At 53.1% G+C, this 18,437-nt stretch overlaps 2 protein-coding genes and 1 pseudogene across 13 annotated transcripts; 1 reads left to right on the top strand and 2 right to left on the bottom strand.

The window, feature by feature from the left end:
- The first annotated feature begins 2,593 nt into the window (after nucleotides 1-2,593).
- Nucleotides 2,594-3,837, top strand: Rpl28-ps4 (ribosomal protein L28, pseudogene 4; annotated as a pseudogene).
- Nucleotides 3,838-5,538: 1,701 nt separating this feature from the next.
- Npdc1 (neural proliferation, differentiation and control, 1) lies at nucleotides 5,539-11,529 on the bottom strand. 6 transcript variants are annotated; one of them, NM_001004231.1, is made up of 9 exons: nucleotides 11,019-11,194; nucleotides 8,313-8,459; nucleotides 7,125-7,265; nucleotides 6,851-7,021; nucleotides 6,675-6,741; nucleotides 6,507-6,594; nucleotides 6,347-6,426; nucleotides 6,026-6,122; nucleotides 5,539-5,928 (listed from the first exon to the last, which is right to left on the bottom strand). In NM_001004231.1, exons 1-9 carry the CDS (start codon nucleotides 11,128-11,130, stop codon nucleotides 5,836-5,838), a joined length of 996 nt encoding a protein of 331 aa, NP_001004231.1. In that variant the 5' UTR covers nucleotides 11,131-11,194; the 3' UTR covers nucleotides 5,539-5,835. The 6 variants fall into 6 exon arrangements, with proteins under 6 accessions (NP_001004231.1, XP_038960638.1, XP_038960639.1 ...); XM_039104710.2 differs by having other exon boundaries at nucleotides 5,543-5,928; nucleotides 6,851-7,018; nucleotides 7,125-7,316; nucleotides 11,019-11,529; XM_039104711.2 differs by having other exon boundaries at nucleotides 5,543-5,928; nucleotides 6,851-7,018; nucleotides 11,019-11,513.
- A 1,363-nt stretch (nucleotides 11,530-12,892) lies between these two features.
- On the bottom strand, nucleotides 12,893-18,408 carry Entpd2 (ectonucleoside triphosphate diphosphohydrolase 2). 7 transcript variants are annotated; one of them, XM_017592023.3, is made up of 11 exons: nucleotides 18,197-18,407; nucleotides 16,775-16,892; nucleotides 16,152-16,302; nucleotides 15,841-16,000; nucleotides 15,528-15,755; nucleotides 14,756-15,010; nucleotides 14,554-14,673; nucleotides 13,874-13,942; nucleotides 13,568-13,702; nucleotides 13,323-13,493; nucleotides 12,893-13,129 (listed from the first exon to the last, which is right to left on the bottom strand). In XM_017592023.3, the coding sequence occupies exons 1-11, from the start codon at nucleotides 18,311-18,313 to the stop codon at nucleotides 12,947-12,949; spliced, it is 1,707 nt and encodes a 568-aa protein (XP_017447512.1). In that variant the 5' UTR covers nucleotides 18,314-18,407; the 3' UTR covers nucleotides 12,893-12,946.
- Nucleotides 18,409-18,437: the final 29 nt, after the last annotated feature.

Genomic DNA, 18,437 nt, shown 5'->3' with positions numbered 1-18,437 from the left:
GGGTAGCACAGGATGTAAAGACATCAGATACTGACCTGTTCCTCGGTGAGAGGATTTCCCAGGAAAATACATTATAAAAGGACCACTGAAGAGATCCTGCCAGTTACAGACCTGGGGCTACAAAATGTCAGTTAAGGAAGTCCAACTTTGTACATCAGAGGCTAGCTAGCTATCTTGGCTACCAGCTGAGGGGAAGCAAGCAGAGCCTCAGACTAGCTGCCATCCTGTTTTTAGAGTTCCTAGGTGCAGTTAGGTTTCACTGCCACTGGATATTAGAGTTTGGGGAAATAGCAAGGCCTCAACACACCAACACAAGAAGGGACACTGAGCCCTAATCTGGACTGAGACTAACAAAAGGCATTTGAGGCTTTAAGAATAGCGTGACCCTCAGCTCCAGCCCTGGTACTTCCAACTGTCTCGAAGCCTTTTGTCCATGAAACAAAAGACAAAAGGGGGTTTCACCCAAACTTTGGGGTCATGGAAACACCCCATGACATGTATGTCCAAACGATCGGCTCCTGTAGCCACAGGATGGCCCACCTGTCAGAGAGCTGAGATGGCTACTGCTAGTTTAACGAAAGATGGCAAGCAAGTTGACTCCAGGTCAATATCTTATATTCACTGCACCCCAGGGCACAGCTGAGACCCTCCTTTAAGGACAGTAGGACGCTGGCTCTCTAATGACTGTGTGGCCCAGTACCAGGCCCTGCTCCTAGACAAACCTTGAGTCCGGTCTAAAGACCTTTTGCCATCAGTTCAGCTACCTTCTTGCCTTTGATGCAGATGTTCACCCATGACTGTCAAAAAATGGAAGATAAAACCAGATACATGGGGGTTGGGGATTTAGCTCAGTGGTAGAGTGCTTGCCTAGCAAGTGCAAGGCCCTGGGTTCGGTCCCCAGCTCCAAAAAGAAAAGAAAAGAAAAAAAAACCAGATACATGGGAGCGCAGGAGTTACTTTATCTGAAATTATTCGGGCCCAAGCTAGGTACCACAGCACAGAAAACAGAACTGACCAATCTGACCCAGATGGGGAGAAGGAAAGACTGTTACCATGGACTGTAACCACTGAGCCATCTCTCCAGCCCGGCACATCCTCAGTGTGAACTATAGAGAAAGTAGGCTTCTCAACACTGGAAAAAGGACATGAAAAAAAACCTTGGCTATCCCAGAGGCTATTTAGCTTCCACTCCAAATTGTGGGGCTCCATTGTCTGGCTGCTAACCTGGCTGTTCAACAAACACCCCTAAAAGCAGTACAGCCTACTGATACCCTGATAACAGCACCAGTTGGTGCTCTCTGGAGAAGACATGGACAGCTCAAGCCCACAGGTTGACAGAGGAAACAACTGGCAGAACTCTGGTAACTGCCTTCACCAGGCTACAATCTGACGTCCACAGAACTATCAGAGTTGCTCATACCAACTATGCTAGACCAAGCCTAGCACAGGATGTCTCTGCCTGATGCTGGGTTTGTGCTCAAGTGAATCCAGAACAGAGAGCCCTTATCCAGGAAGTGTGCAAATGTGAGACCAATACCCTGGCAAACTCTGGGACAACTGACTTCACCAAGATCTGACCTGCTGGGGAAGGATAAAAGTACTTGCCAGACTGGAGAGATGGCTCAGTGTTTAAGAGCACTGACTGCTCTTCCAGAGGTCCTGAGTTCAATTCCCAGCAACCACATGGTGTCTCACAACCATCTGTAATGGGATCCGATATCCTCTTGTGGTGTGTCTGAAGACAGCTACTGTGTACTCATAATACATTAAACAAATAAGTAAATATTTTTAAAGTATTTGCTAGTTTTGTTTTTTAAGGTTTATTTATTTATTTAGTGTATGATTTAGTGTATGAGTACTATATTTGCATGTACACTTGCACACCAGAAGAGGGCATCAGATCCCATTACAGATGGCTGTGAGCCACCATGTGGTTGCTGGGGCTTGAACTCAGGACCCTCTGAAGAGCAGACAGTGCTCTTACTCACTGAGCCATCTCTCCAGTTCTATGTTTTTGTAAATACCTTCCTGGGATGGATGAAAGTGTTCCCACCCATTTAAAATTGCTCAAATAGTGTTTTAAAATCTCTTCCAGGAAACACCCCCCCCCAGACCAAAAAAAAAAAACAAAAAACAAAAACCATAGCTGGGCATCTGGGAGACATAGGCAGGAGGATTGCTGAGTTCAAGGCCAGTCTGATCTATAACATGAGGATTAGGATCCAATCCCCACGGCCCTCAGGTCGGCACCAGGGAACTGAAGAAGACAAAGACAAACACAGGAAGGAATTAGTGTGACTACAGACCAGCAACCCAGACTCATTGCGACCTTTACTCACTAATGGCCACTTTAAATATCTGGTTGTATTGGAGAAAGGAGATACGAGAGTTTATCTCTGAGAAAGGAATACAGAGTTTACAATTCTACAAATGCCCTGTGGCTGAACCCATTGGTTGCCCAGAAACAGGGGAATTTCCATTGCAAAAGTTGGGATTATAAAACTAACACTTCCTGGAAAAAAAAATCATCTAAATAAAATGATTCTGGCCTTTGACATTGGGGAAACCTGGGTAATTAAACTCTATACCCCTGCCTCTGGTGTTTCTCTTTCTGTCTCTGGCTGCCACAGGGAGAGGAGCCACCGCCAGTTCCGCGCATCTGCAATGGACGGTCGTTCGGAACTGCTCCAGCTTCTTGATCAAGAAGAATAAGCAGACGTACAGCAAGGAGCCCAATAATCTGAAGGCCCAAAACTCCTTCCACAAGATCGGGCTAATCCACCGCAAACCCGTCAGAATGGAGCCCGCGGCTGATGGCAGAGGTCGTGGTGGTTATGAAATGCAGATCGGGACAGCGAAAACCTGCCACTTCCTACGAGAGGACCACCATCAACAAGAATGCTTGGGCTATCCTCGGCAACATCAGGCACGTGATCCAAGAGAACAAGTACCTCCCTGATCTGCGCACGGCAGCCATCCGCCCGGCCCAGTGCCATCCTTTGAAGCCAGAAGCCTGTGGTGGTGAGGAGGAAACGGACCCGCCCCACCAAGAGTTCCTGAGCCCCACGCCCCAGAAGCAACAAAGAGTCCACTGACTTGTCCAAAATAAATAAATAAACTCTCTGCCACACACACACAAAAAAGGGTCCTTGTGGATAGATTTAGTCAATCCTAGCCAAAAACCAGCCGACATTGCTGTTTATGCTTAGACAGGCAGCCCCCGTACTACACAGGGATAGGACCTAACTGAACTGTCAGCGCATTGACTGATAAGATTCACTGTGACTCAGGGAAGCCCAGATTAATGTTAAAGAACTTACGGAGAACTTACAAATATCCAAACCTTTAACACAGGTATTTCTCCTCGGTCGGATGCCTGCTATTCTCTGATGAGTTAATTCATCTGGATAACAGCAACATCATCAGGCTCCTGAGACTACCTGGTGGGCATGTGCTAATGGTTTGATTAAATGAGCCTCTTCTGATAGTAGAGGTCTTAGAACAACACTTAGATTCCCTCGCAGAAATGGTCATACAAGATTAAAAAGATTTAAACTTCTCATGAGATTAAAAAAAAAATCTATATATGACTTTGGAAAAAAATGTTGCTTCTATGCAAATTGATAAACAATAATTTTTTTTAAAAATCTTGCCCTGAAGTGGGTAGGGACTCAAAAAAAAAAAAAAAAAAGAGAGACAAAGTTATAAATCAGGTAATTGATACCAGGCTCTGTCCTCTTAATCCCCTGGCTAACTACTCTGCTACCAGACTGACTGAGCCTAGGCAGCCCCTTCACCTGAAACTATATGGCCAACTATCTGGGTCAGTAAAATTGAAGGTCCTTAGGACCAGCTAGACCTCATTAGAGAATGAGCCCATGGGGTTGGGGATTTAGCTCAGTGGTAGAGCGCTTGCCTAGCAAGTGCAAGGCCCTGGGTTTGGTCCCCAGCTCCAAAAAAAGAAAGAAAAAAAAAGAAAGAAAGAAAGAAAAGAAAAGAATGAGCCCACAATTTGACTCATTCACTCAGACCAATGGGGAATGTAACAGGACCATCACCTTAGCACAACTGACGCCATTTTGGGTGTACCATTCAGGCTGTAAAATGCAGCACACAGACAGCACTGCCAGCAAAAACAAGACAAACACATAATCCATCAAAGTTCATAGTCCTGGGAGTCTCTAAACGCACTAACCTTGTTTTTGGCTTCTGTGTTTCCCACTTCTGGCTATGTGTTCTTGCTAACTGAAGTATCTATGGATAGGATGTAAAGATGGCGTATGTCTAGACTAGGCGAGATAACCACTGGGGTGGGGGATAACTGCTTGAGAATAGTAAAGTCAAGACTTACTTAAAATTACTGTTTTTGTATAGCTTTCTCCAAACATTACAGAGAACTTAAAATCACAAAGCTAAAAAGAAAGAAGCAAGCTGGGGTAGTAGCACTCACCTTTAACCCCGGCATCCAGGGGACGGGACAGGCAGATCTCTAAGTTCCAGGCCAGCCTGATCTACAGAGTGAGCTCTAGGACAGTCAGGGATACACAGAGAGACCCTGCCTCAAAAACACAAGATGAAAAACTTTACAAAGCTAGTGAAGCCATCTTTTGGGGGATTGCCAAAGTCAGTCTGTCTGTCTGTCTGTCTGTCTGTCTGTCTGTCTCTCTCTCTCTCTCTCTCTCTCACACACACACACACACACACACACACACACACACACACACACACACACACATTAGAATTAAAGCTATGGCTTCTGTCACAGATAGAAGTGGCAGGTCAAGTCCAAGCTCTACAGTGCGTTGGGCAGGTAAGTCTCTACCCATCTTACCTGAATTCCTGCCTCATGTACATTGCATTCCCGAGGTCCATCTGCCTGGCTGGCCTCCCTCCCCTCCAATACATTACACACATGGGTCTAAGAGTTGTCCCTGTAAGAATCCTGCGGGCCTATATGCTATCCTCTTGGGTTTCTGTCCTAAGTAGATAACACACAGGAAGGAGATGCTGGATACCCACAGCCAGGTATATGCAAACTGCTCCTTTTACTAAACCTTTTTAATCCCACAGAAAGGGGGAATCTGGTCATCTAGCCCTATGGTATACCCTTGATATTCCTTTTTGTTTTTTAAGATTTATTTGTTTATTTTACTTGTATGAGTACACTGTTGCTGTCTTCAGACACACCAGAAGAGGACATCACATCCCATTACAGATGGTTGTGAGCCACCATGTGGTTGCTGGGAATCGAACTCAGGACCTCTGGAAGAGCAGTCAGTGTTCTTAACCGCTGAGCCAGCTTTGATATTCTTAAACTCACAGAGGAGTGGGAGGGTAGTAGGAGTGAGTTCCCACTGTAGATGGTGAGGGTTGTCCTGTGTTTGATTCTCCTCCAGGCTTCAAGCCCCTTCCGAAGTATCACCTCTCTCTGGAATTGCAAGAGAAGGTCCAGGTCCCCACTGAATGTCCATCCACCAAGGCTTCCCAGGGGGGTGAGTGACTGTGGGCTGATTATGCCATTAGTGAACCCAGAAGCCATTCACAGGTTTGAAAAAGACTTTAATTGGCTTTTATCTCCAGAACTCTCTATCCATGCCTCGGCTCTAGGGTTCCTGGACTTGCATCTCCAGTTTGAGGGTTCAGACCAGACAGAGAATATGCAAGCAGATGCTGGATCTCCCACATAAGGCAGAGAATCTCCCTGGCAAGGGAGCCCAGGGGTTGGCGCCTCTCTCCTGCCAAAAGCATGCAGAGGGTCACAATGCTGTTCTTTTCCATGGGGAACACCAGGACTTGCTTGTCCCCACCGGTGGGCTGTGGGCATCAGCCTAGGAGTCACTGCAGTGGTGGTGAGGAATGGGGACCAGGCACTGGTGCTGACAGCGTGGAATGGTCAAACAGTGGATTGCGCACCTCCATCTCCCCTGTCTGTGAAGACACTGGGTCAAGCTCTGGGCAGTAAGGCCTAAGACAAGATGAGGGGAAGCCCCGGCAGATAACCCCTCCATGCCCCTTGAGCACTCACTGGCGCCAGGCCTGGGCACTCGTACACAGTGAAGTCACCATCTTCATTCTCCTCATCGGAGGAGGCTGACTCCAGTTCCTTTGGAGGGTCCTTATGCCTGGTGGGAGCAAAGTAGCTGAGTCCTCTGTGCACTCTCCAAGGGCCCAGAGGTAGGTGCTCAATGTACTGTTGCCCTGGGCAGGGGCCTGGGGCTGGGGTGTGGGGGCAGGGAGTAAGAGGTAGGGAAGGATGGTGAGGTGAGGTGTGGGTAGGGAGGAGGTGTGAGGTGGGGGTGGGGCTGTGGGGGGTGGGGGAGTGGCCACCTCAGGCTGGGGTGCTCACCGCTCCAGGCACAGCATCTGCTGTCTCTGGTGCTGATAATGATACATCTCTGCGCTATGCGCCAGACGCTCGTCCCCGGGCTGTGGAAGGGGCAGAAATCTTAAGCACATGTTGGGGTGCACAGAACAAAACTGTGCCTGGTGGGGGTAGAGCTACACACCGAGATTCGTGGTGTTGTTGGTGAAGTGGGCCCCTTGGCTGTGGCAGTGTAGTCAGCCTTCTGAGTCAGGCGGATCTCTCGCTGAAGCCTGAAGGAGTTTGGGGTTTGAGAGTGTTGTTATGGAGCTGGGGGTGAGCTCCTACCCACCAGCTGGAGCCCAACGCTCACCTACACCAGCAGAGGGCTGCCACAGCCAGTGCAGCTGTGCTTGCCAAGCAGAACGCCAGGATCAGTACTGCGGGAGAGAGGGGCAATCTGAGGAAGCTGAGGAAAGCCTCAGTCTACCTCCCCTAGCTCCTTGGTGCCTCCCCCTTCCACCCACCACAGGCCTACCCTGGACCTACCAAGGGCGAGGCCATTTCCACGGCCTTGAGGCTCCAGCGGGGACATCTGCACAGGCCCAGAGGATGCCCGGGCGCTCAAGGAGGTGTGGGGTGTGGGCGAAGAGGTTCCGTGAGTAGAGGGGAGGCCAGGCTCCAGTTGTTGACCCCACTGTGAGAATCCCAGGGTAGCTGCTAAAGTCAGGCACACACGTAAAGTCAGCAGGACTTAGCCTTTGGTCAAAGAAACAGGATCAGAGTAGTATGCATGGGGTGGGGTAGAGATGGGGGTTCTCACCAGGTTCCAGGAGCTTCTGGGAAGCCTCAGGCAAGGGCTGTGCTGTGAGCCTTGGGTGCCCAGCCTCCTTCTCCTTCAGTGCCAGCTCCCGGGCCAGAGAATCGATCTCCTCTTCCAGTCTGGGCTGGGGCAGGCCCTCCCCTGAGGAGTGATGGGCCTTCATATACAGAGGCCCCAGACCCTCGACAATGCCTGCAGCAAGCAGCCTCCTGAGATGGAGGGACCCATCCAAAGTTCACTATCTTGGTTTCCATGGTGACAACTGAGGGAGCTTCTTTGAGTCAGAGGTGGGGGAGGGAGGAGGCAGGGAAGAGGAGAAGAGTGGAGAGGAAGGCCAGGGCATGTGCAGAGACCCACGATAGGAGAAAGAAATGGAATCTCTTGTTCTAGCTGGTGGGCACAGAGGGTGGGCAGAGCACTGGAAGTCAATACATATCCTACCTTGCCCACCCTCGGGCCCCTTCTCTGCCTAAGAGGAGAAAGGAAATCCTGAAGGAGGGAGCAAATCAAAGTCTACCCAGACATCTAGTTAACTCCCAGGCCATCAGAAAAGAAGCTGCCTGTGGGGGCAGGCATATACAGAGGGGGGGTAGGGCGGGGATAGGGGTGGACATGGGCCCGTTCTCCCTTAATACTTCACAGTCCAAAGAGAAGCTCCCAAGCTGGGTACACAGTGGTGGCGCATGGCCTTTAATCCCAGCACTTGGGAGGCAGAAGTAGGTGGATCTCTGTGAGTTCAAAGCCAGCCTGGTCTACAGAGTGAGTTCCAGGATACACAGGGCTACACAGAGAAACCCTGCCTCCCAACATGCTGAGATAGGGGTGGGGAGCACAGGATAAGCGAGCAGGAGAGAACAGCAGGTTGCCTAGAGGGTGCAAAGTAGACAACTGGAACGGCTTGGGGGACCTGTCATGGTCCAAACCTAACAGTCTGACCTCTCCACCTCCTCCTGAGGTCATCCTCTACCTGGAGGACCCAGCTGCCATAGGCCTCAGCCTAGTTCCAACACTGGGTCAGCACCATCTTGTCACTCTGGTCTTGGACCTGAGCATTCCACGATGCTCAGAGGAATGGGTGGCCACTATCATGAGGCTTCAGGATTCTTAGGTCTGGACCCACAGGGCAGGGAAGAGAGGGAGGAAACACATCTCATGCATCTATTTCCCTGAATCTATACTCTGCCATACCAGAAGATTGGTGCTTCCTCGGCACACAGACCCCTCTCTGGTCCTCCTGGAAGGACTGAAGGCATGGTCCGCAGGCATGTGCCCCTGGTGGGCACTTTGCCCGCCTCTTCAGTGCACAATCCAGGCTTCCAGGGCAGGTGGGAGCATCTGAGGAAGAAGCAGAGGCGCGGCCTATCACAGCCCACTTGACTGACCTCCAACCCCTACAGCAGCAGCTCTGTATAGAAACCCCACCCTCCACAGAGCTGGGCAGGCATAGCTCCAGCCATTGTCCTGGACAAGCCCTGGTTTCCTACTGCCAATTCTCGGAATCAGGAAGCAGACAGTCCCACATCTTATGGGAACCATCCTGCCCCACCCACTCCCCAGTCTTGCTCCTAGGCCTTATGCTTAAAGGATAAACCGACCCTAAGCGTCCGGTCAGCTCTCCAAGAAAGGACTGTATAGTTCTCCAAGGCTGGCCTTTGACCTTTGCATGGCTCAGAGTGAGCCAGAACCTTCCATCCAAATTGCTACTGAGGACAGAGCTCTGTTCTCTCATCGGCTCTGGAGAAGCAAAGGATGCTGGGTAGACATTTCTCCTAAACACTGGGGCTCCTCTCCATACCCCAACACATAATCCTATAACCCTAGAGTTAGTCTGGCAGCCCACAGAACAAATGCTCAGTCCAGAAGACAGTGGCTCTCTCTGCCTAGCCTTTGTCTTCAGGGCACTAGGGTTTGGGAGACCTAAGAAGGCACTGGCTTAGATACAATGCAGGCATTGAAAGGCCTGGGCTGATTAGTGTTGGGGCTGCCATAAGTCATAGTTCTGACTCACACTTTTGTCGCTCGGGGTCCAGAGCACAATGTTCTCTTATACCTGCCAATCAGCCCATCCTGACACAGCTACACAGAGCAGTGAGCTTTACGCCTCAGTCTCTCCTATGGGATGCACAAGTTCAGTTGCTTCAAAGGTAAGGAATAATCCCAGCCTGCGACTGCAACTTTAGTCCCTGTCTCAGGAACCCAGCAGGGCCATCAACCCTGCCTGTCTCTCAGGCCAACCAGACCCTTCCAGTCTCCACACTGCAGGCTCCCTGGGATGTGTACAGACTCTGGCTTAGTTTCCTTTGTAATCTGACACTCTACATCTCCCGCAAAGAGGTTCCAGAGGCTCTGGTGGCAGGTGGCACACCGAGTCCCAGGCTGCACACCTTCTATCCTCCACAGACTGTGTCAGCAGCCTCCAGGAACAGCAATCTAAGCCTGGGGCTTGGGAGAGTTAAACAGCACAGTGCCAGGAGGCTTCCATGGGCTCCACCCACCAGCTCGGCTCCAGGGAGCCAGACGGTCCCTGCCCCTGGTGCTGACAACCTAGTCAGACCTATACTAGAGGTGGAGCACAATGCCGGCTTAGGGCTGTAGGGCCTCCCTAGTCCGCCAGCCTACTGTTTAATCTTGGGTAGAAAGACTCCCTCCAGCCTGGGTCCCAGAAACAATGGCAGCTGGAGAGTAACTGGTTTCCTACCCATGCCTGGCTACTGGCCTTTCCTGGGCACTAGGTTTGATACGAGGCTGCTTAGCATGGGGTCAGGCCAGGCCTCTGCATTCAGCTAGAGGCCAATGAGCAGAGGCCTGCACCTGCCCAGGGAGGTCAGTACTGAGTCCCATCCCTGAGGTGGACCCACCTGGGAGACAGCCTATTTAGCACCTCTGCCAAGGCCCAGTCTGGCCCTCCACCCTCCAGAGTCTCTTCCAGTCATGCCAACCTTTCCAGTCATGCCAACCTTCAGTTCAGTTCCTGGGTTGCTTGCCTAGGAGGAGGTCTGCCAAGCTCTTAAGGCCCCACTTCCAGACTGATCTTGTTAAGAGTTCCAGTTGTGCCACATACCAGTCACCTCTCCGTGCCCTCAGTTTCCTCATCTGTAAACTGGGCTCAAAGCAGCTCCCATACATACCAGACAAACTCAGTGAACATATAGGCACCCTCTCCCACTTCACTCCCCTCTGGGAGATTCAATTTGAATCCTGTGGCTTCAGGACCCATCTGTCAAGAAGGTTCTCCCAGTTGGGGGAGAGGGGGTCACACTCTTCTAAAGGGTCAATACACAGACCTCAGACCAGAGGACTGGGTGGTGCATGCCCTCCAGGGCAGGGGATGGGGGCAGCTTGACCCCACTAAATTGGAACAAGACCCTAGGCCTGGAACCCTTAGACTTTGTCATAGGAACCCCTCTACACCACACACACACACACACACACACACACACACACACACACACACACACACACTTGAGACAGGGCTGACAGGCAAGGCCCGCTGACACCAGGAACAACACTGCCAACTGCAAGCCTGGGAGACACAAAAACAAAGACACAGGATCCCCTTGAAGGGCCACGAGGAACCAGATGGCTGAAGACCCAGAAAGACGTCCGGAGACACACAACAGACTGACTCTGGGACCCAGAGACAAAGACCAAAAGCACGTGAAATCTACATTCGCTTCCAAGAACCCGAGAGAAGACTCATCTAGCATGGCCTTCAACAGGCCTGACCTGTTTACCCTACCCATGCCCAGCGGATAGGGCCTGCCTGGCCTGTGGGCCTGGGTAAGGCCAGGGCGGTGGCAGGGAAGACTAGGGCGGCGCCGGGTGGCAGGATTCCCCACCCGGCAATCCCAGCCCCGGAGCGCCCCGCAGCCTGCGCCTAGAGCGCTCGCTCACCCGGGCGGCGGGCGGTGGCACCATTCAGGGCCGCTCCCAGAATAAGGCCGGAGAGCAGCAGCCGCAGCAGCCGCAGGTGCCGCGGGGAAGGCGGAGGGACGGGCGTCGCCATGCTTCAGCGCCGCCACCCGGGCAGCATGGCACCCCACGGCCCCGGGCTCGGTACCCACTCCGGGAACCGCGACTGGAGAAGCCGGGAAGCGAGAGGGGCGGAGGAGGAAGAGGAAAAGAGGAGGCGGCGGCGCTGACGTTGCGGCAATGGATCCGGGATGGGATGGAGGCGCGGCGGCCAGAGAAAAGTGTCCGAAGTGCGCCTGCGCGCTCTACCTGCGGGGGCGGGACATCTCTTCTAGTCGGAGCCCCCCTCCCTCTACATCCTGATGGGGCCCCCTTTCTAAAGGCGGCTGAGTGTCTCCCGTCCTCTAGTCTCTACAGCAGTTTGCCTCATTACCAAGAAATCTGGCTTGGGATTGACTAGCAGTGGGCGTCCCAGGATTCACGCCTTTTTAGTGGTCCGACTGCCCTCACCACCCACCCAGTTAGAACGGAGGAGCTTAGACTAGGGGAACCCAGGGACAGATCCTGGTTATGTAGACTAGGCTGACTGTTGCAGGTTTGCAAAATGTATCCAACAATGATAAACAGGTGTATAGAGACACACCGGTGTACTTTCTACGCTACGAAGAAAAGCAAACACAGCCAGCAGGCTCACAAGATCAAGTCAGGCTCGTTCCCGAATGATGCCACCAGGGGGCAAGAGTAATTTGACATAAGTTGACAGTCGTCTGGGAGCTGTCCAAGGTGGTCATGATCCCAGGTAATGGCTTGAGTCACATGTAGACCATCCATGGTACCTCATGATTACCATTCACTTACAGTCCCAAGGGGACACTCCACCCCCGACGGAGACACCCCCCTGGCTGAATCAAGAAAGCAATGTTGAAGCTCAGCGTGATGGTTCATGCCTTTAATCCCATCACTCAAGATGCAGAAGTACGCAAATCTCTGTGAGTTTGAGGCCAGCCTGATCTACATATCAAGTTCCAGGAGAGCCATGAATATATAGTGAGACCCTGTCTTAAAAGTGAAAAACAGGGCTGGGGGATGGTGGTGCACACCTTTGGTCCCAGCACTTGGGAGGCAGAAGCAAGCAGATCTCTGTAAGTCTGAGGCCAGCCAGATCTACAAAGTAAGTTCCAGGACAGCCGAGGGAAAACCCTGTCTCATGAGGGGGAAAAAAAACAAAAAACACACACAGAGAAAAGAACAAGGCTGACTTCCCCAGCCTTACCTGTCTTCCCATCCTTCAGGCTAGCAAACTCAAAGAGGGGGCTGTCAGTGCAGGTTTAAAAAATGTATCGAATGATTCTTCTCTCTCTCTCTCTCTCTCTCTCTCTCTCTCTGTGTGTGTGTGTGTGTGTGTGTGTGTGTGTGTGTGTGTCGCGCACGCATGCACTCGAGCTACCATCCCAACCCAGCCCTTAAGGCATTGACTGCACAGAAATAGAGTCTGAGCTAATTTCCCATGAAAGAGGCAAGAGAGTCCCATACTCGGGTCACACTTTCCCACCTAGAGAACACAGAGACTTAGGCTGCGGATGCAGGTGCCTCTGACCTTCAGGCCTACTAATATCTCAAGTATCAGTTGGAAAAAACAGCTTGGGAGTGCAGCCTCAATTCCTGTGGATGTCATTCGAGGGGGACCTGCGGTTTGTTAGGGTTCTGTCTGTCAGAGAAAACTCAGACTCAGGGACAACCCCAGAGCAGAGTAGGTAGGAGTGCCTCCATTGCCTCAGGCCTGGTACAAAAAGGGAGGAAGCAAGAAAAGTCAGTATCTTGGAACCAGGTTTCACCCAAATAACCAACAACACAGCTGGAAGGCAGAACAGGCGACCAAGGGTGCCCCGCCCTAGGAACACTTCGCTGCTCTAGGAAAAATCTTTTATTACAAAAGTTTTTACAAGTAGGCATGGAACTGACTCCCAGCCTGTAGGCTCTGGTGCCTGCCTTTCTAAAGGCCCAGACAGAAAGTTCCCAGGGCCCTGAAGATCAGAACAAAAGTCCCACTCCGAATGGACCTCACCCTGAGTCACAGGCTGAGACCTGACATCCTAGGAAGAGAGAGGAGGATTAATTGAGAACTCAGGGCTGCCCACGTAGGCTTTCTGTGAATGTAGATAGGGAACGTTGGTTTCCAGGCTGCTTCAGGGTCAGAGATGCCCTCTGGAAGGGAGGGATAGTAGGGAGTTGGGAGAGGCTCCCAGTTCACCCCTAGAGGGCGCCTGGAGACTTGGCAGAACGCACCTGGCGCAGGAGCAGGACCAGCGCCGCCAAGATCAGGACTGTGAAGAGCAGCAGGAGAGCGACCCAGGAGCTGAAGTGGGTGCCCTTGCGTAGTCCGGGGAGGTCGGCAGGAATCAGGTTAGTCAAATTCAGCATGTAGCCCAGCGCCCAGCCGACAGCCGTGTCTGCAGCCTAAGAGGGGGGACGGCATGGCATCAGCCTCCAAGAGGCCGCACCCCAACCCTCTGACCCCGCCGTTTACCCACCTTCTTTTGGAAGACCACTTCTCTGAAGGAGCGCTCATCGAAGTGGTAACCACGGCTCAGAAGCTGATGTATGAACATGGCTACAGCACAGTAGTCAGCCAGGCGGGTCTTTTGTCCTGGCACTCGGGCCTGAAGCTAAGAAGAGAGCAAGACAGCATTAGCTTCAAGACCATGAGGAGCTATGACCCCTGGGGTACAGCACACCCTACCCACTTCAGCTCAGGCCAAGAAAGGCATACACAGGAAATACACAGAAAGACCTAGTCCAAAACGCCCTTCCCAGGCAGACACTCCTCTGGGATAAACCTCGTGACTGCTGGAACCTTGTGTTCTCCCCTTCCAACAGCTGGATGGAGAGGACAGCAAAGATGGCCACTGGGGAATAGAGGGTAGAAGCAGGCTTGAGTTATAATCAGAGGACCAGATGTCCAGGCTTAGGTATTGCTCTCTGACCAAGTGGCTCCACTTTTCTAAGACCTTCCTGGGAGCCCAAGATTAGAGGAGCCTATTTCTCTGGGTGACATGGTGACCGCCTCACACTCCAGCCATCAGGGCCTCTCTAGTCTTCCTTACGGGGAACTACAGTTCAGCCCATAACCAGAGCCAGAAATCTGGTGGTATCCTCAGTTTCTCCAGGCAAACCCCAAGCCCTGCGACTCTCTTCTGAATATTCCTTTCCCACTGGTGGGACACTCTTTTCTACACTTTGTCCTAGACACCTGCCTTTCTGTCCCTTTCTGCTTTGAGGTCCCTGCTGCCACAGAGCCTTTGCAATATCTGTTCCACCATATTCTCTAGACCTTGATTGTAGTATCAGGCCTGGAGGAGACCACTGAAATTCTAGCTTGTCCAGCCCCAAGCCCTCCACATTAGCCTGGCTGCTTATGGAGTCTTCGGCATTCTGAAATGACTGAGTCTCTATACTGAGATCAACTGAAGGGGAGAGCTTCCTGCCCAGCCATTGAGAGTATGGGAACAGGCCTCACTTCAGTCCATGTCTGGTTGCAGGTGATCTCTGTGGCTTCCTCCAGCTGCTTCAGGGTTCCCACAGGCAGCCCCATCACTGTTGTCAGGAAGTCCACAGTATAGTAGAAAGCAGAAAAGGCCTGTGGGAGAAAGGGGCGTGCAGTCACCATGTCACTGCATGCTTAGGGTCTCCCGTCCCCACATCCAGCCACCCAGACTCACTATGAAGTTTCCAGCCACGGGAGGCTGGAAGACCCCATTGAAGGAGCATTGGGAAAAGGGGCAGGAGGAGATGTTGAAGAGCCGAGAGACGAGGTCACGACACAGGGTAGCATTGCTGGTTCCTGACAGGCTGACGATGGCACTGCCATTGAAGGCCCGGGGACGCTGACCCATCGTGCATGGCGACTGGTAGACTTCCTGGAGCAGCACTTGGGTAGAGTAGCCCTTTGGCCAGCAGGGGTGGAAGCGATGGATCTAGGGAGTTAGCCGGAGAACAGATAGAGCTCCCCACGTTAGTTACTGCCTTCCGCCCCACCCCAGAGAAGCAGCATGACGAACTGCTCCCAATCCAACTCGGGCAACATCGCATTTGTGTTCGTGAACAACCATAGCACCATTACCTGCTGGACAAACAGCAAACCTTTTAGCTAGGCATTCAAGGTTCTGAGATGACTCCCTGGCTCTCCTTATTCTAGGCCTCCATTCCTGACCCTTTACACCACTGAGTTCCTCCCCACCTGTCTTCACCCTGAGGCACGCCTAGCTGAAGAAGCTAGGTGTTGGTTGAGGCTGAGGGCAGACATCATCATGGAGACAGCGACCCACTGTGGGTCTCACAGCTATGTGTATAGCTGTGGGAAAGAAGGCCTCTCTTAAGATTCCGGAGGCCAGCCGATTGCTTTTTGGCTCTGCTCTGATGCCTTCTGTCCCTTCTCCCTCCCTTCCTCCTGAAGGCGCCAGTGTGGTATTTTGGTTAAGTCTGGACACACACCTGGAGGGCACTGGCCAGAAGCCTCAGGAGAATCTGGTCTCGGCCATAGCAGAGGAAGCTATGTGTGTAAACGCGGTAATGCTGGCCATAGAGTCGCAAATGAACCTCGTTGCCTGGATCTTCAGAGGGACTGGTTGTCTCAAAGGTGATCTGTGTCGAAGCACCCCCAAGGTCCATGGCCCCCAGTGTTCCCTTCCTTGGCCGTATCCACCGGCCCACCCAGCCATACTGTGGAGAATAGAGTTTGCACTTAGACTGTGGGTGAGCAAGACCAGCAGGGCACCAGGTCCTTTGGGCTGGCTGCAGGGCCCACCTTGATGAAGTTCTCCAGCAGGTAGTTGGCAGTCACCCAGCCAAACACCCCTTCATCCTGTCCCGAGAGGATGCGAGCACCACGGAAGTCAAAGGGGTACTGTGTGAGCGTCTGTGTCACTGCCTCAAGCACCCTGGCTGTGGCCTCTGGGCTGGTCAGGCTGTGGAATGGAGGAGGGGGACTCGGATGGAGCTCACCTCCGGACACCCTCCGCCAGGCTTGCCCTCCTGAGAGCTTGACCAGGGAGGGAAGTTCTACACTGCCGAAGGGCTGTGCAGGCCCCTGGGCCAAGCCAGGGGATGGGCACTCACTTGAGCAGGCGCATGCCTGCTGTAGCTCCCAGGTAGAGTGGTGTGCTAGCATGTCTGTCTCTGGGTACATCCCGAAGGGCCTGCTCAAGGCATCGGACCAGACTCTGGCCTGCCTTAGAGGGGTCATTTGCATAGCTGGAGATGCCACCACCTAAAAGGAACAAGGCTTGGTGGACGGTTTCCAGCACAGCATATGGACACGCCTTCCCCGCTTAATCCCACGGATACCCAAATTGGAGACAAAGGGTCCAGGTGCCACCCAGAGTCTCTGATGCTGCCGCCTGCCTAGTAGCTGTGGGCACAGGTGCCAGGAGAAAGATCTGGGCATTGTCAGCCTAGCCCAGCCTCCATAGAACCTGCTGGGATCCACCCTCGGAGGCCCGCCTGCCACATCTATAGTGTAGAGCTCTGTCTGTCTTGGGTCATTAAACCCCAAGGCTTCCCACCTGCTCCCTGGGGCTTCAGTTCCAGAACATAAAGTGCCCACAGTCATTCCCAGGTCCAGAGAACCCAGCCTCTCCTTTTGAACTCCTGCCTCGAGTGAGCCCCACCCAGCAGCAAGCAGAGGAGAATAACTGTCTGGGCCTGCAACTTAACAGGAACCCAAGACAAACCATGCTCACCTTGAACATCACAAGAGCTGTGCTGGCCCACGATGCCTGTGTCATTCTCCTTGTCCGCTGGCCACTTGTAGACAAACATGGATGTGTGTGAAGAGCCCGCATCCAGGACAATGCCGTACTGTGGGTGGATGTGGTAGGTCAGCCTGATGGGTGGGGGGCTCCTTCACACTCCACTCCCACCAGCTATGAATCCAATTACAGGCTGAAGCTCAGGGGCAGCCAAGAGCTTTCACAGTGCTCCAGCTCAAAGGAGACTGAGCAGGACTCCCTGCCGTGACAGCCCCCCTCCCAACTGCCTGAGGCTGTCACTGACAGGCACCAGAAAGTAGACTTCCTAGCAGCAGCAACTGAGGGGCTGTGCCAGGGGCAGGGGGTCCCATTTGGAACTTTGCTCTGTTCAAGAGAAGCAAAGCCAACGGCTATTCTTCCTTCCTTCCTCGCTCTGCGTGTATCTGCTGGAACCTTAGCCTAACCATGGGATGTGGAAACAAGGGTTACCGGGAAAGTATGTGACTGGGGCTGAATGTAGAAGGTCTCCAATCCATGCCCCTGCCTGGGCCTTAAAAGCCAGGAACAGGGAGAGGCTTTTGCAGAGCAGAGAAGGGCATTGGATGGGCCTTCTTTGCAGCTTCAAGGGGCTGGACTCCAGCTGAGGGAGCCTGGCTGGACACCAACCTGGGGCATGTGCCAGTTCTAGCCTGGGAAAGGGCTGCTCCGGTCCTCCCTCACAGCAAAGAACTCCTCCAGAACTAGGCAGATACAGTGATTCAACTCCCACACCCCACAGTCCATCCCTCATGGCTACAGAGCTCAACCCCTTCCAGTCTAGGTCCCCACACAAACTCAGCAAAAGACCAACAAAGGGTTAAAGGCTTCATCCTCTAGCCTGAGGTGGCTGAGATTTGGTGATGGAGACCCCTTTAGAACCAGCGAGCTTCCTTTGCCCTCTTTCAAGTGACACGGTTCAGACCTTGGTCTGAGGGGGGTTGGAGATCCATAGTAAGTGTTGTCCCTTATCTGGAGCTTAGTCTAGAACCAATGCCCTTCTCTAACGGCGCGCTCAAGGTGCTGCCCGGAAATGGCGCTGGACTTGGGGAGGGGGGTTCTTGCCACAGCTAGGGAAGATGGGAACCGCATGAAGGGAGCGGGAAGAAAGCCCCTCTGCCGCTCGGGCAGCTCCATCGCGAAGCTGCAACAGGGGAATTCCCACGAACTTTGCTTCCAGTGCCGTGGGGCTCCGGAAGCGTCGCCGTCACCCCGCGGACCCAGTAAAACGAAGTGAGGAACCTAGGACCCGGCCGGAGGCACAGTCCCGCGCTGGTGTGAGAGCGCAGGGCGTTCTGGCGCGCACCTACAGTCCCCGACAGACACCCCCTAGCCCCGGGGCCAGCTACTCCCCAGCGCCGCAGTGAGCGCGTGCACCTTGAGGGCGGGCGGCTCCCGGACGTCTTGGGTAGGGACGCAAAGTAGCAGAAGGCCGGCGAGGCCCGCGGCAGCCAGCAGCAGGGGTGGCACCAGTGACACCAACTTTCCAGCCATGAGAACGCGTGGGAGAACACAGCGGGACCCCGGACAGCAGGCAGCGGGGAGGCCCGGGTGGCCGGGGCCCCAGAGTTAGACGCGGGGGCGGGGCCGGAGTAGGCCTCGCCCACATGAAGGCCCT

This window comes from Rattus norvegicus, chromosome 3, assembly GCF_036323735.1.
Source record: "Rattus norvegicus strain BN/NHsdMcwi chromosome 3, GRCr8, whole genome shotgun sequence".
NCBI classification, from domain to species: domain Eukaryota; kingdom Metazoa; phylum Chordata; class Mammalia; order Rodentia; family Muridae; genus Rattus; species Rattus norvegicus.
This window is presented reverse-complemented; position numbering and strand designations above follow the sequence as displayed.